The sequence below is a fragment of the Neoarius graeffei genome, chromosome 28 (assembly GCF_027579695.1).
Source record: "Neoarius graeffei isolate fNeoGra1 chromosome 28, fNeoGra1.pri, whole genome shotgun sequence".
NCBI lineage: Eukaryota > Metazoa > Chordata > Actinopteri > Siluriformes > Ariidae > Neoarius > Neoarius graeffei.
Window position 1 is genome coordinate 28,208,711 of NC_083596.1, and position 15,618 is coordinate 28,224,328.

Genomic DNA, 15,618 nt, shown 5'->3' on the forward strand with positions numbered 1-15,618 from the left:
TGAGGCTTTTTGATCCTTTATTTCAGTTCCTAAAAGCACCCCTTGCTACATATCCGCCATTATATCTTCTTTTTTTTTTAGTCTTGGTTTCATTTACTGCTTTGCAAGTTATTTATATACCCCTGCTGTTGTAGAATGGCACACATATTGTATAGACCTCTTGTGCATGACATCACACATCATGTGATAATTACAGCTGGGGTCAGACAGACAGTGTCTTTCATGCAAGCAAGGCTTCATCTGTCAACATGGTTCATTTTCATGCCGTTTTTGCTTGTTCAAACACAGAACTAGATAAAAAGGCATTACTGTCCCCCCACTATCAAGAAAAATGTGAACAAACAGAAGCAAATGCTTCAAGAACGGGGAAATGAGTGGTTAAATATGACGAGAGGCACCAAGCCTGAAAAATCCATAGAAATACACGATTGTATTCAAAATGTATTTTATAAAAACAAAGTCAGACATGAATATGGAAGAGTTTGCTTAAGAATCTCGTCTTGTTTTTCTGCTCACATTCAAGTTAGCTCCTTCATGAAGGTGTCTGATTTTCTTACAAGTGAAGCAGCTTCCTTATTCGACACAGAAAACCCAGATTGGTTTCAAACTCAGGCATTTAAAAAAAAAAAAACCTCAGAGCGACATGCGTGATATAATCCTGAAAGAACAGATTAAGAGCAGAGAGCTGGAGCTTTGTTTCTGTTATCAGAAAAACACAGACCTATGCAAAATGTTTCTCTCGTCCACCTCAAGGTTTAAAAAAAAAAAAAGGAAAAAAAAAAAACCCCATGACAGACAGCACTTTTTTTCCTTTAAACCTAGAGATGGATGATATAACCAAAAGTCTCACGTGTCTTTTTTTATTTATTTTACACACACACACACACACACACACACGAGGTGCTTGAAAGTTTGTGAACCCTTTAGATTTTATGTTTCTTCATAAATATGACCTAAAACATATTTTCACACAAGTCCTAAAAGTAGATAAAGAGAACCAAGTTTAACAAATGAAACAAAAATAGTATACTTGGTCATTTATTTATTGAGGAAAATGATCCAATATTACATATTTGAGAGTGGCAAAAGTATGTGAACCTTTGCTTTCAGTATCCGGTGTGACCCCCTTGTGCAGCAATAATTGCAACTAAGGCCATTATTAAAAAATGTTCTGTTTCCGGTCCACCGGCCGGGTGAGTGCCGTTTGTGCGGTTGAATTTTTTTTTTTTTTTTAAACGCCAGTTTGACTTTTTTTCGGGTTCGTAAATCTAAAATCGAACATGACATTTATGCATTCCCAGGGCTTTCCACTAAGGCTCATACTAGCCAGCCATGACAAATAAGTAGCCAGCCGGGGGGGGGGGGGGACAAAAATAAACTCCTGTGCACACAGTTCCCAGGATTAAATGTATTTTCCACAGACCATTTATTTATTTATTCACTTTACTCAAATACAAAGTAAAATGGCAGTAAATCATCTTTCTTTTCTTGCGTATTGCATCATGAGGCGTTCCTGGCTTGTAAACCTCTTATTTTCGGTGCATGACACATTCACGCAGCTGAGCATGCTATGAATTAATGACAACGGTCTGCAGTGGTGACTACACAAACACTCAGCGAACATTTCTCCATTTGTGTATGAAAATACACTCCAACAATTCAGTTTGGTTTCATTTACAACCAACGGTGTCTTTTGATGCCAGCACGTAATTGAACAAGAGAAGACTGGTTTACCGGAGACAAAAGCGATATCTCTGCTTCTGTTCCCTCCCCAACACACTACTGCCTCCACCGAGTGTGCGCGCACTCTGAATTGAATCAGCTCTGCGCATGCGCCGTGCGGCACAAAAAAAAAAAATGGCAGCCACCATGAAGGAAGGAGATCCGGAGTTTTCAAACATTTGCTTAAGTGTGAAATCGCAAAATGGTATTCTAGCGAACAACAAAATAGTAAAGATTCAGAAAAACAAATCATTCAGTGATCATTTTATTTAATAGGGTAATTTCATCCGAACTAGGCCTAACGGTCAATTTAGAACTACAAAAAGTCCATGTGTCGGACATTTTAAGTACCTTTGTAAAAGTTTTGCAAATGTTGCAGTCAGCATTTAAAATGCTAACTTAAAGTTTTTGTACAAGTTTCAATTGATTAAACCGTCATTTTATTAAATGTGTCTGCTTTTGTAATAAAAAAAAGTACTGAAAGAAAAAGCAAACAGCATTGCGATTTCTTATCCATCCATTTAAAAAAAAAAAAAATTTTAAAAACCCTCCCTCCAGACTGAAAATTTTTTTGCTCACCCAGTGGACAGGAAACGGATTTTGTCTTAAGGATGGCCTAAACGTTTCTGGTAACTGTTGATCAGTCCTGCACACTGTTTTGGAGGAATTTTAGCCCATTCTTCTGTACAGAACAGCTTCAACTCTGGGATGTTGGTGGGTTTCCTCACATGAACTGCTCACTTCAGGTCCTTCCAGAACATTTCCATTGGATTAAGGTCAGGACTTTGACTTGGCCATTCCAAAACATTAACTTTATTCTTCTTTAACCATTCTTTGGTAGAACGACTTGCGCGTTTAGGGTTGTCTTGCTTCATGACCCACCTTCTCTTGAGATTCAGTTCATGGACAGATATCCTGACATTTTCCTTTAGAATTCGCTGGTATAATTCAGAATTCATTGTTCCATCAATGATGGCAAGCCATCCTGGCCCAGATGCAGCAAAACAGGCCCAAACTATGATACTACCACCATGTTTCACAGATGGGATAAGGTTCTTATGTTGGAATGCAGTGGAGCATAACGCTTCTCATTGAAACCAAAAAGTTCGATATTGGTCTCATCCATCCACAAAACATTTTTCCAATAGACTTCTGGCTTGTCCACGTGATCTTTAGCAAACTGCAGATGAGCAGCAATGTTCTTTTTGGAGAGCAGTTGCTTTCCCTTTGCAACACTGCCATGCACACCATTGTTGTTCAGTGTTCTCCTGATGGTGGACTCATGAACATTAGCCAATGTGAGAGAGGCCTTCAGTTGCTTAGAAGTTACCCTGGGGTCCTTTGTGACCTCGCCGACTATTACACACCTTGCTCTTGGAGTGATCTTTGTTGGTTGACCACTCCTGGGGAGGGCAACAATGGTCTTGAATATCCTCCATTTGTACACAACCTGACTGGATTGGTGGAGTCCAAACTCTTTAGAGATGGTTTTGTAACCTTTTCCAGCCTGATGAGCAGCAACAATGCTTTTTCCGAGGTCCTCAGAAATCTCCTTTGTTCGTGCCATAATGCACTTCCACAAACATGTGCTGTGAAGAGGAGACTTTGATAGATCCCTGTTCTTTAAATAAAACAGGGTGCCCACTCACACCTGATTGTCATCCCACTGATTGAAAACACCTGACTAATTTCACCTTCAAATTAACTGCTAATCGTAGAGGTTCACATACTTTTGCCACTCAGATATGTAATATTGGATCATTTTCCTCAAGAAATAAATGACCAAGTAGAATTTTTTTTTGTCTCATTTGTTTAACTGGGTTCTCTTTATCTACTTTTAGGACTTGTGTGAAAATCTGATGTTTTAGGTCATATTTATGTAGAAATATAGAAAATTCTAAAGGGTTCACAAACTGTCAAGCACCACTGTGCGCGTGTATATATCAGGGTTTCCCATACATAGACCATTGTGTGGCGCAGCGCCACACAAACTCGCGATTTTGAAAAAAAAAAAAAAATCCGTTGCGTATCGTTCCGTTCATTCATAGTGCTCTTTCTTCTCGTTCACGCACGCACACAGAGAGAGACGGAGGGACGTGTCCACAGGCCTGCCGGTGCGCATATACCCGGACTGCAAGTAGGCCTGTTAGACTAATGAAAAATAACGCAGCCTTCCCGATTCGCCTTCCGACCCCTTATTTTAAAAGGTACTCGTAGCCTACGTCATGCTCGTGATGAGCTTTATCATAGCCTTCTTGGCTTACAGGAAACGGACATCCTTGAGTCAGGCTATAAACCAATTTTGATGCATACAGCAGCAGCTTGACACGAGGAACCGACTTATTGCATTATCCTGCTTCAGCAATGACTTCCCTTACAATAGGGCACTTGAGTTTTTTTTCAGGAAGCCACGCAGAATTAAATGTTCTGATGGGGCATGCAGGCTTTGCACCAATTAGGGTAATGCTTTTCATTATTGTTAGTTGCCTTGGTGTTACCTTAAGTAGTTTCTTACATCTAATTATGATATTTTATTATTTTGTTGTTACATTATACTATTTATTTCATTTTAGTATTGGTTGAGGTAAGTGTTGAGTTCAATATTTAAAATAAAACCCTCCAGCTTGTTTTTTGCAATTTATTCCTTGAATGTCAACTAAAGAATGACTGAAAGATTGCCACCAAAAAGGCAAAAAACTAAAAGGTCAAAACCAGAGATGCACCGATTGACCGGCTGCCGATCAGAATCGGCCGATGTTCACGTGATCGGCCATAACCGGCTGGTCAAAATTAAAATATGCCGATTTTCTGCCGATCAAAACTTGTGTATCACAGAGATGAAAGTGGAAATGCTCGTAATTCGCAACTAAAAAGACTGCAGCTACACTGGCAGCTTGAACATGCTTTCTAGTGCGAATGTGTTGCGCTTGCGCAGAACGGTGTCAGTCCTACGCGCCTAACGAGCTCCGGCGCACGCGCCGTAAAAAAAAAAAAAAAAAAAAAAAAAAAAACACTATACTTGGATATCCAAATATAGTGATTTTTTTTTTTTCCAGATATTGGATGTGAAAAGACGAAAACATTTGTGGTTGTGTGAATTTCCCATTACAGGAATTAATACATTAGCCTATTACCAAACATCTGGTTAGATTTGTACAAAGAGAGAAAGAAAAAATGTCTTTGTTTTACAACCTTGGTTGCACTTGATTCCATTGGAAATTACTCTACAAATACACATTTGACAAAGATGATAGAATGGCTATGGTATAAGTATGACTGGAAATTATTTTTCTATTTTGATACTGAATGAAGAAATGGGTTGTTCTATAAGGCATAAGTTTTCAGATCTAAATAGGCTTATGAAAGTGTGTTCCATAGCAGTAGGCAAATAATATATGAGGGGGAAGTTGTTTTTGTGCCAGATATTGGATGGGAAAAGAAAAAAAAAATGTGTGTGTGAATTTCCTATTTCAGGAATTAATGTGTTAATATCAAACATGAAGAAAGATTTTACAAAGAACAATGTCTTTGTTTGTTTTCAACCTTTGAGGTGTTGAAAATTTATTACTGAAAATCTGGCAGAATGTTCTATTCAAGAAAAGATAAAAAGAATAGTCTGTGTGTGTGCTGTGAAGTGGTTTGAAAAAACGAAATCGGTATCGGCAGGTCACACTCCATTGGAAATCGGAATAGGCCCAAAAAATTGCAATCGGTGCATCTCAAGTAAAAACTAAACTTTAACTTCAATTTTGGTGAGTAAATTTCATAAATTTAAGAGAGGTTTTCCACCAACATCAAGCCCAGCAAACTAATGGCCTGCCCTGTAATGTAATGTTGGGTCGAGGAATGAAACCAGGCAGGGTTCTGGTAAAAATTGTTTTAACTGTCTTCTCTTAAAGAACTTAAAAGAATTTAGATTGAACTGAATAATCTCAAATGCTTCTTGTAGCTTTAAAAATAGTCCCAGCAGGTGACTCTGAAGAAAAATACTGTGTGTTTGAACACCGCCCGCTGCACTTTGCATACAACCCAATGACCAACTCCACCGACCACCACGACACCATCGCGCACGATTCCCTCATCGGCACAGTGGAGCACAACAAATTGCTACCTGGTCTGTGGGAAACACTATATATCACACACACAAGTCTGTCTCAAACTGGGTACTGTGGGGGTACCCCACTAAACATACTCATGCAATAAACTATCCGGTTTTGAATGGTGATGTTGGTTTTGATTTGAAATAAAATCAAAGAAATAATACAGATAAAACTAAATCTTTGATGTGAATACTCTTCAGATTCTGCCAAAAATTCTGCAGTTTTGTGGAAAAACGGCAGCTTGATCTGGGACATGATAAATGGTTGACTACATCGCATTCCCTTAAAAAGGTTGTAGTCCACTGAAAAGTCTAGTTATCACTAATTGTAAGTTGTAACTTTATACACCTCAGGATTGGTGCGCTCACAGAATAATCATAACCGTAATAAAACATCATGCAAAATATTTGATCACCGTTGTAACTCCATTTTCCGCATACCCAAAACGATCATGTTTTGAGATCTAAACAGAAAGCCTCAGGGTCAAGGTCACTACCTCACCAAAAGTAGTAACTTGATCACTACACCATATAAAACTTGGTTATAAATCTGTGATTTTGTTTTTCAAACAAAATCTGAAAATTAGGAATAGAATGTTTTACAGAATATGCTACAATGGTAGATGGTCTTGTATGAATTTCTGAGCTATAAAATGAGTTGTGGTCCATTTTACCACCGTAGCATGTTGTGCGTGCGCGGGGAAGGACACACTAACAATTTGCTTGTGTAGAATGGAATTTTCCACTCCAATAGTTAGAAGCTGATCGTGCTTCCATTTGCGGTCTCTGTTACACGAGTGATCTGTTTGGACATCACTGAAAAGGTGAGTTGACAGTTTTATTTTGTTTTACTCTTGCAGTATAAGGCAATAGAATGTTTCTTTTTCATCTTACTTTCATATTTCAGTGTTTGCATATTTTTGGCCAATATTTTGCAACCATGGTCAATTTAGATCAAACTTCTGGTACAGTAGCGATGTCCCGTTGCTCGCGTGCCGCAGCAGAGATCTGCGCAACCTTCAGCCGGTACAGTAGCTGTTCTTTTACCACCGTCGTTTTTCTCATCTTTCCGGGGTGTTCTTGATTTTTCCATTGCATCTTATTTCGCCATATCAAATACCCAAAATGTATCATATTATTCATGTTTAAGTGAATAACCAATTCAGTCATCATAACTTGGCATTTTTAACCCAAGCAATCAAAAAGAAGTTTATTCAATATTTTCACTCATCTGTGAAGGAGGGGCTTTAATTCATGATGTAGTTATTTTATATGCAAATCAATTTTACAAAAGCATTTGAATTGTAATAAAAAAAAATAAAAAAAAAACATTCCACAGTGGAGACCAGATAAAGCAAGATACTATCTTTATTCTTATTAAACATGACAAGAAACATTGAGTGTTAGGTAAATGCAAAAAAAAAAAATAAAAAATTTTTTTTTTGGACCATAATGTCCCAAATGAGAGACCAGTTTCTGAGACGGACCCATACATATATCAGGGCTCAAGAGTGCGACTGGTTTAGTCGCACTTGCGACTAGAATTTTGAGGGTGCGACTATATTTGAAAATCACGGTCGCATGGTGCGCCAATAAAAAAACAATTTTTTTTTTTTAAAAAAAGAGCAAAAATTAAGGCCTGAGCCTAGATAATGGCTGCAGAACAAAGCCGCCGTCTGAAAGAAAAAAAAAAAAAAAAACAAGCTTCACGCTGGCTGGCTGACTGAAGCACGCCCCACTGGCTGACTGAAGCGTGAAAACCAAGTCCCCACCCACCCCCGGCAGAAACACACGATCAAATTAATTTTTATAACTCCCCAGCCGGCTGACACATGCCATTCGCCCGCTACGCAAAACCTGGAAGTAGAACTTGTGCTGCGCCGGCCGTTCCAAGAAATTTTCCATGATGTAATGCATCCTGCGAATCAGCTGATCATGATTGGTGAATCAACTTGCTAAATGATCAGCTGACCATAATCAGTGAATCAAGGAGCAGATTGATAAGGATAAACACGGTTAGTAAGCGTGTGTATGATTGGTCAGAAGTTTCTGCGGCCCTGTGGTCTCTATTCAGACAAGATGAAGCGCTTCATTGCAGAGTTCCACATGACTCTGCCTGCTTTTATCATTTTTTGTTTATCTATTTTTTTTTCAACAGTTGACTTGTGTTCTATAGGATATTCTGTCAGGTCAGTATGCCTGTGTACCACTCTATAGAGATCTTGCAGTCACGTGACCGGAAAGTACACAGCCGCCATCTTGTCGGTCAACAGCACAGCTGAATACTGCTGCACTCGTGTACAGAATGGATCAATTTCAACCGACGGACTACACGGCTCATTTTTCTAATGAACAGATAACTAGATATATGTCTAAAATAAACGATCTACAGATTATTGACCCTTATGGCTTTCCGGACGGAGTTTTCACGACCGTGTCAGTGGATGTTGAACTGCCAGCGGAATACCCGGACGTGTATAATTACCTCATTAACTTTCCCTCGCTGTTCAGTGGTGAAGCACTGCGTGCTTATAAATCTCTGGACAGTTATCTTTACAGAAATTCAGGATTTGTCAGCGACTCAGATGTGGCATCTTGTAAACAAGAAAATGATCCTCACTGGATGGGTAAGTCACTTAAGTATTGAGTATAGCACTGACCAGCCGATTATAGAATAGAATAAGGTAATTCCAGCTGTAATTTCAAATCGTCCATCTTGTTTACCTGGCGTTGGAGAGGTAGAGGCTTAGCAGTGAAGGTTTGAGTGGCTGTTTTCTGAGCTTAGTCAACAGGCCGGCTCTGCCTGCAGCCTCGCTTTTGCTCCCGGCGCCGCCTCCTTAGCTTTGCTTCCAATAACAATTCACGGAGACCCCGCTGGTCTCACTATCTCGTCCGGAATGTTTTTTTTTTTTCTTGTCCGGAATGTTGTGCACGCGATGGAAATCGGTACAAACCGTCATTTTCTGCTGGAAACCAATGTCCAGCAAGTCCATACGGTTGTAGTGGATATTGAAGTCCGGTACAGACGAACAACACGCAAAAATACACACAAAAAACAAAAACCGTGCACAGGTAGGGAGAGCTTGTAGCCGCAGCCGTTGTAGTAGAATTGTATATAGTAGGGTTTTCCAGAAGAAAAGGTAGAAGTAGAACCAGAAGTAGAAGGCGGAATATGGCGTTTGACCGACAAGATGGCGTCTGTCACAATCTGGATCGGCTGTGACGTCACATGCAAGTGCTCCATAGGATGTTCTGTCAGGTCAGTATGCCTGGCTGTGTATTTGACTTGACATCAGTGTTATGCCTGGACATGACTGCAGGTTCAAGTCTGGAATAAAGCAGTTGGTTGTAACAAATGGTGTAATTTGTCCTTCTTCCCCAAGAACCACCTAAAATACCACACATTGCCAATTCTTTTGCACCTACGAATGTGGGCTTTTTCTTTTATAATCTCTACAGATTCTTAATGGAAGGCTGTTAACATTGATTAATAGGAGTAATACTTGGTATGGCAAAGACGTTTGCTTGTGCTCCCAACCTTTTATAGTGGTGCGCCTAGATTTTTGCTGGTGCGCCCAATTTTTTAGGGGTTGGGAGCAGTGCTCCTAGGTCAAAAAGTTAGTCTGGAGCCCTGTGTGTGTGTATATATTTTATATATATGTGGGTTGTTGATGTGACATAGCAATTATGCTGTCTAACGATCTGAAACGTATTTTAATTCATTCTTTCAAAATTTAAAATGTTGTAAATGGTTAAACTTCTATTTAATAAAACAAAGTAACTTTAAGAAATCCATACTTAAAATAAAAAACTAAAAAATTAAGCGAAACGTTGAAATTGTCCCATGGTGTGACTGTTCCAAGCTCAATTTAACAGGTAGTAACTTAAATAATTAAATAATAAGGTCAGGCCTTTTTATAAAAACCCTGGCATAATTGTGAAAGTGTCTATTTTAGTAAGTGTTAATGCATTTTTCTATACATACTTTTCAAAAAATGTAGGGATTTGTGAAACGTCACTAAAAACGACGTCCTATGGTGTAACACCGAATTCCTATTTTTACACGGGCAATTTCATAGACAACTACATCTTGCTGAAGCTCCGCCTTGAAATGTATGTTTCTGAAGACCCCAAAGAAGCCCATGACATGTTCACATGGTAAGTTTTTGTCAGACTTGATCAAATATTCAATAATGTTTTCACATCAGTGAAAGTGTTAAGTTCTGTTGTTCTTTGGTGTGACACCCTTAAATTACATTTTTTGATTAAAAAAATTGTGTTTTTATTAACCTTGTTGTGGAGAAATACGCAAATGTATTTCACTAAATGCTAATGGAGAACTAAGCTAGCAATGACAGGGGTTTCAACTGAAGCTAAATGTCATTTGGTGTGACAGAAAATATCCTATGATGTGACAGATTGGACTGTCACACCAAAGGACAAATGTGTCACACAAAAGGACTGCATCTCTGAGAATGTGCTTTGAAAACAAGTAATTTTAGTTCATTTATAGTTGAATTTTGTATTTATAGTTTATCTTATTTATTCTTTTCATTCTTTATTGACCATTGGCATACAGGCATTGTTTTTATGGATATATAATGGATATTTGCTGTTGATTCCAGAGACTGTCTAGTGTTCTTTAATTAAAAGCTTTATTGATGAGATTTCATAACAATATTGATGAATTGTGACCTTTTTTAGAACAGTAAGATTTGAGGGCGAGATGAGTGGGAGAGAAAGGACAAGAAAGTATAGAGACCGAATCAACAGTGATCCACAGAGAAGGGAGGCAATCCTTGCAGAGCGACGGAGAAAGTAAAGGAAACTATTGCAGCACAACACATGATTTACATACATTTTAGAATTCCTTCAGCACAGAGTTTTTGAGGTCATACTGAATGAAAACCAATCATAATGTGTTAGGACGGGCAGGTAATACAGGTCATAGCCTTATAATTATCTCTCATAATGACTGTAATATTACGTGTTTTTCCCCAAAATAATGCTAAAACATTTTGCAATAATACAAATATGTGAGATATTAATAGGGATATCATGTTTGAACACAAGTTCCTGATTATTATCTGTTACATTAATATTAATCTACGTATTTTACAAATCTATTTTCTACTTTCTTTTAAAACAGATATCAACAAAGGAAGGCTGAAGGAAAACTGTGTGCCTTTGATATCAAATCAGTACCAAAAAGGAAGCAAGAACATTTGCGAAAGATATGGAAGGAATCCAAAAAAAGATGCAGAGCCAGGGAAGAAGCATTGAATGCTATTCTGGACACCACCCCACAGTCTCCTGAAAGCATACTGGTGGAGCCAGTGGTGGAACCAGAACGTCCCCCAGAAGAACCAGGGGTGGAACCAGAACATCCTCCAGAAGAGCCTGTGGGAGGAGCAGAAGAGCCGGGCCCATCTCTGCAGCCAATTGTGCTCCAAAATGTAGAAAATGTACATTCAGATTTTAAAATAAACAAGTTCAAAATCTATTATCTCTCCAAGTCTTGTATTTGTTTTTCTCTCCGTCCTTTAGTGTGACTTGGATGTCCTATGGTGTGACATTTTAAAAACCTGCATAATTTTGTTTAATGTTATCAATGTATTTAGAAAACATATATTGTAAGTGGGGACACAAAATAGTCACCTCAAAATTTAGTACAGTTTCCAACAAAATTGTACAATTGACAAGAAAGTTATCTGAGCATTTCCAGGAAAAGTCTCATTAGTCCCATCTGTAAGTAGGAAAAATGTCTTTAATGGTGATTTCATGTGAAATAAAAACTTAGAAATGCATAACAAGGGTGTGAATATGAACATAAAACTTTCTCAAGCCATCTCTGTATATTTCTGTATTCTTTGCATGTCACACCAAAGGACATTTGCCATGCATTGAATTACAAATGTAAAAAAATAGGTAATTAGTTGTCTTAAGATTGTGACCACTTGTATTTTTTGAAAGATCGGTTCTCATACTACATAAATGTAATTTTCATCTTTATTAATGATGTTTCACAAAAAAAAAAAACTTTTTTGGGGGTCTGTCATCTACCCATATATATAAAATTTTTTTTAATTTGTGTGTACACTTTTTTAATATATATATATATATATATATATATATATATATATATATATATATATATAAAAATATTTTATACATATATAAAATATATACATATATAAAATATATACATATACGTGTGTGTGTGTGTACACACACTCCCAAACAGTACTGTTCAAAAGCCTTGGCACCCTTAGTTTTCTTCATACAAACTGTTATAGATTTATATTTTATGACTTCTACATTATCGAGTAACGAACCTACAGTCAGAGAGTTCTACACAAACACATTGAACTATACAACAGCTGCATGCATGTGAAAAGGAAATAAGTCAACTAAGGCAGGAAAAACTATTTTGGATAAAACTGTTATTGTCCGTTACAAGTAAAAAGTAACGGATAACCAAACTTCAACTCAATGTGTGTTCCTCGTTTTATGTTGCAATTCACAGCTATTCTCTGGTTTCCATAAATAAATAAAGACTTGCAAAATAGGGGGCAAGTGGAAATTAACCCCCCTTAAAAGTTCATGTCAAGCCCTGTTAGGTTTTGAACTCTGGAGACATGCTACAGATAGGATACGATTTACCACTTCTTGTGCTCATCTTGAACTCATTCAGTTCAAAGTTTTATGGGGGGGGTAATGCCCCCATGCTCTTCCAGGTTTTCATTTGCCTAACCGTGTAGAACGATGTCTGCAGCACCAGGTAGTTTGAGATGTCGGGGAAATCAATAGATAATTTTCCAACTCATAGGAAAAAAAAAATCCTTTGTTAATGTGTGAGGATCTATCCCATTGAATGACTTCAATATCCACTTCTTTTAAGTTTACTGATTGGTTTTAATAACTTGCTTGCGTGCTGTCCACAAACATGGCAATAAGTTCTTGCATTATTTGACCAGACTCCACTTTTGGATCATTAATTCCTTTTGACTGAAAATCCCCTGTATGCATGGTTTTATGTTGGCTTTTGGCACATCCATACAGTTTTAAACACAATACCTACAATTTTTTTAAACAGTTTTTATTGCATTTATTTAATTATTGGGCTCTCATCTGTAACAGGAAGTGATGCTGCATTCCATTATACTTGACACTAGATTATTAAAGGAGAACTGAAGGCAAGTTTATCAAAATTCTCATTTCATTAAATATAGGAATGCATTTTTGATAGCCATTTTGTCACTGCTATAGCAACTTATGACTGTTTGAAATGCGCTATGGAATATCAGTCCCTATATCAAAGCAATGGCCGCAAACAAGATTCGCTGAGACCTGTGCGAGACATTGTAGGACAGAAGTAAAACGTACAGCAGAAATCAAAGTGACCAACACTTGTCAAAAGACGCACGCGCCCCCTTTCGAATGCTGATGTAATCAAGCCAGAAGTTTTGTTTGTTTTGATAGCAATCAGGAAAGTTTGAAAAAAGTAGGCAGTAATCGTCATTTAAACTCGTTTTTGTGCAATATTTAATTTGGAAAACAGTTTGGTGGCAATGACAGGTCACATTTCAAAGTCTCGTGAAGATCGCATAGATAAGTGACAGCTGCCGTGGACCAAACGAACTAAATTCAACATGGCTAAAAACCGAATAGGCCAATAACTATAATACTTAATTGCAATTAGTTGCCAATACAAGTCACGATACAAGGTTACTAAAACATAATTGAATAACACGTTAAGAAATCTCACTTCTCTCAAGTGAGAAAGAGGAAAAACTGAAGCACTCAACATTTAGATAATGTAAAATTGCATAGCTGATAACTGTGCTGAAGAGGGAGCAGTGAGCTTATGTGAGGAGAAGGAAGTGGGGCATCCCCTTTGGCTGGGATGAAAAAAATTCTTGCAGCCCTCCAGAATTCAACCAGAGGCACCCTTTCCAGTGCCTTAAGTTAATTTCAACACAAGTGTTTGAATAGAATATTTAAAGTTTTTTTTCAATGACAAACTTAAGTCTGAGATAGAGCTCTAATTAGACTCAACATCTCAAACTAACTTACTTATCCCGTTAACGTCTGTGGGACACCTATGGTGTGTCAGACGGTGCATGGAAATTACGAAGCGCACACTTCCAACGTTTTCTATCAAGTGCATCTTCCGCCTGCAAACCCAAGGCTCGCAAATCGCTAGCCAAAATTAAATAAATTTAAAAATCATGACCAAAAAAAAAAATCCTATTTTTATGCTTCAAGTAAGTTTGTTTTAATTTTCATGGAAAACAAAATAGGCCAATTAATGCAAGTTTCAAAATACCAGCGTTTTGTTATTGTTCAACCTATAAACTTGATCTTTATCATTTTAAAAAGGGTTTTTTTTCAAACGCTTTCTCTCTGTACTATTTGTTCTACCATTCAACCACGTTGAAAATGTTGCTCACATACCCATTATCAGGAAGGTGGCTCAGTCGTCCATTGTACAATTAATGCTAGTTACCTAACTACACGGCCAAAAAATACAAAATTAACTGTAGCTCTGTAGAAAACAATACAATAAAATAAAAATCGGCAACACAACCACGCGACTGCGTGAGTTTATATTTGAAAGAGGAACCAACAGTTTATCTAGTAACATTACTAGCTAATGCTCGCTAGCTAACTTGAACTAGCTATTTTTTTTAATAGCTAAGGCAGGACACTAATGTCTAGTTCTCACACTCGTTAAAAGTGAGCTTTTGTAGACTCGCAGCGGAATGGTCAAGGTGGAATAATTTTAAGCAACACTAATCATTTAAAGAAAAAGAAGCCATTCGGATGCTATCTTGCTTATTTTTCCTTAACCATATTCCGAGAAATCCCACCTCCTACTTTGGTTTGACTACAAATGTTCCGCCCCTGCGGTGAGATTGGCTACTCACGAACAACATCCAATAACCAAATAAGCGCGTTATATAATCTAGTGTTAAAGGCGATATTATACAAGAATAGGGGGAGAGATAATGCTACAAAAAGAACATTCCCACCCTAGCCTTTTGCTAGCGCAGCTAGCTAGCCCTACCTTGCTAATACTTAGCAGTATGGCACGCTTTACCCACGATTAAATAGAAGGTTGATTTTACTAGTTGTACGGTTGTTATTCTTAAACTCTCGATATGAACGAAGATTCAACTAACCTTGAGGTCGTTCTCTGGAAGATATTTACACTGTCTTGCAATTTCAACATACTTGTCCAGGTCCAACGGCGCCATTTTAAGAACAATAACTCATTCTCCAGCGAAAAGGAAGTGCCACTACGTCACAGCTCAGAGGCCGATCTGGTGGCCTATTGGACAAAAAGTAGACAATTTGAAACGAATTATAGAGCACATTATTTGATACACTATATAGCCCACTGTATAATAGGATTTAAAGGCCGTTGTTTTATATTTTTCATGTACAGACCAATATGATGTATATATGGCTTTTGTAGACAAAATTGCTATGAGAGACAAAAATGCATGAATTCATCTTCAGTAACCACATAATCATGGTCAGAATATGTTGTAGCTATGTGATTGAATGATGAAAATGATTGAATCGACGAAGCTAAAGTATCTAAGTCGAATGTAGTATTACATAACTGGTTTAGACGACGCTACTGTATGAAAAAAGAGAGACATTATGCATCACCCATCAGGATCATAGTCTTTTATAGTCAACTGGGAATTTAGATGACATCAAAACCATTCTATCCTATAATCTGTGACGTTTTAGCCATATCAGGTAATGCACAATGAATTTATGAC

At 37.7% G+C, this 15,618-nt stretch overlaps 1 protein-coding gene across 2 annotated transcripts in view; it reads right to left on the bottom strand.

The window, feature by feature from the left end:
* The window catches only part of ppp6c (protein phosphatase 6, catalytic subunit), a 95,836-nt gene extending 80,724 nt beyond the window's left edge, over nucleotides 1-15,112 (bottom strand). For both annotated transcript variants that reach the window (XM_060913342.1, XM_060913341.1), the window contains exon 1: nucleotides 15,007-15,112. In XM_060913342.1, coding sequence (XP_060769325.1) covers nucleotides 15,007-15,081 — 75 coding nt within the window. In that variant the 5' untranslated portion in view covers nucleotides 15,082-15,112. The remainder of the gene's footprint in view (nucleotides 1-15,006) is intronic.
* Nucleotides 15,113-15,618: the final 506 nt, after the last annotated feature.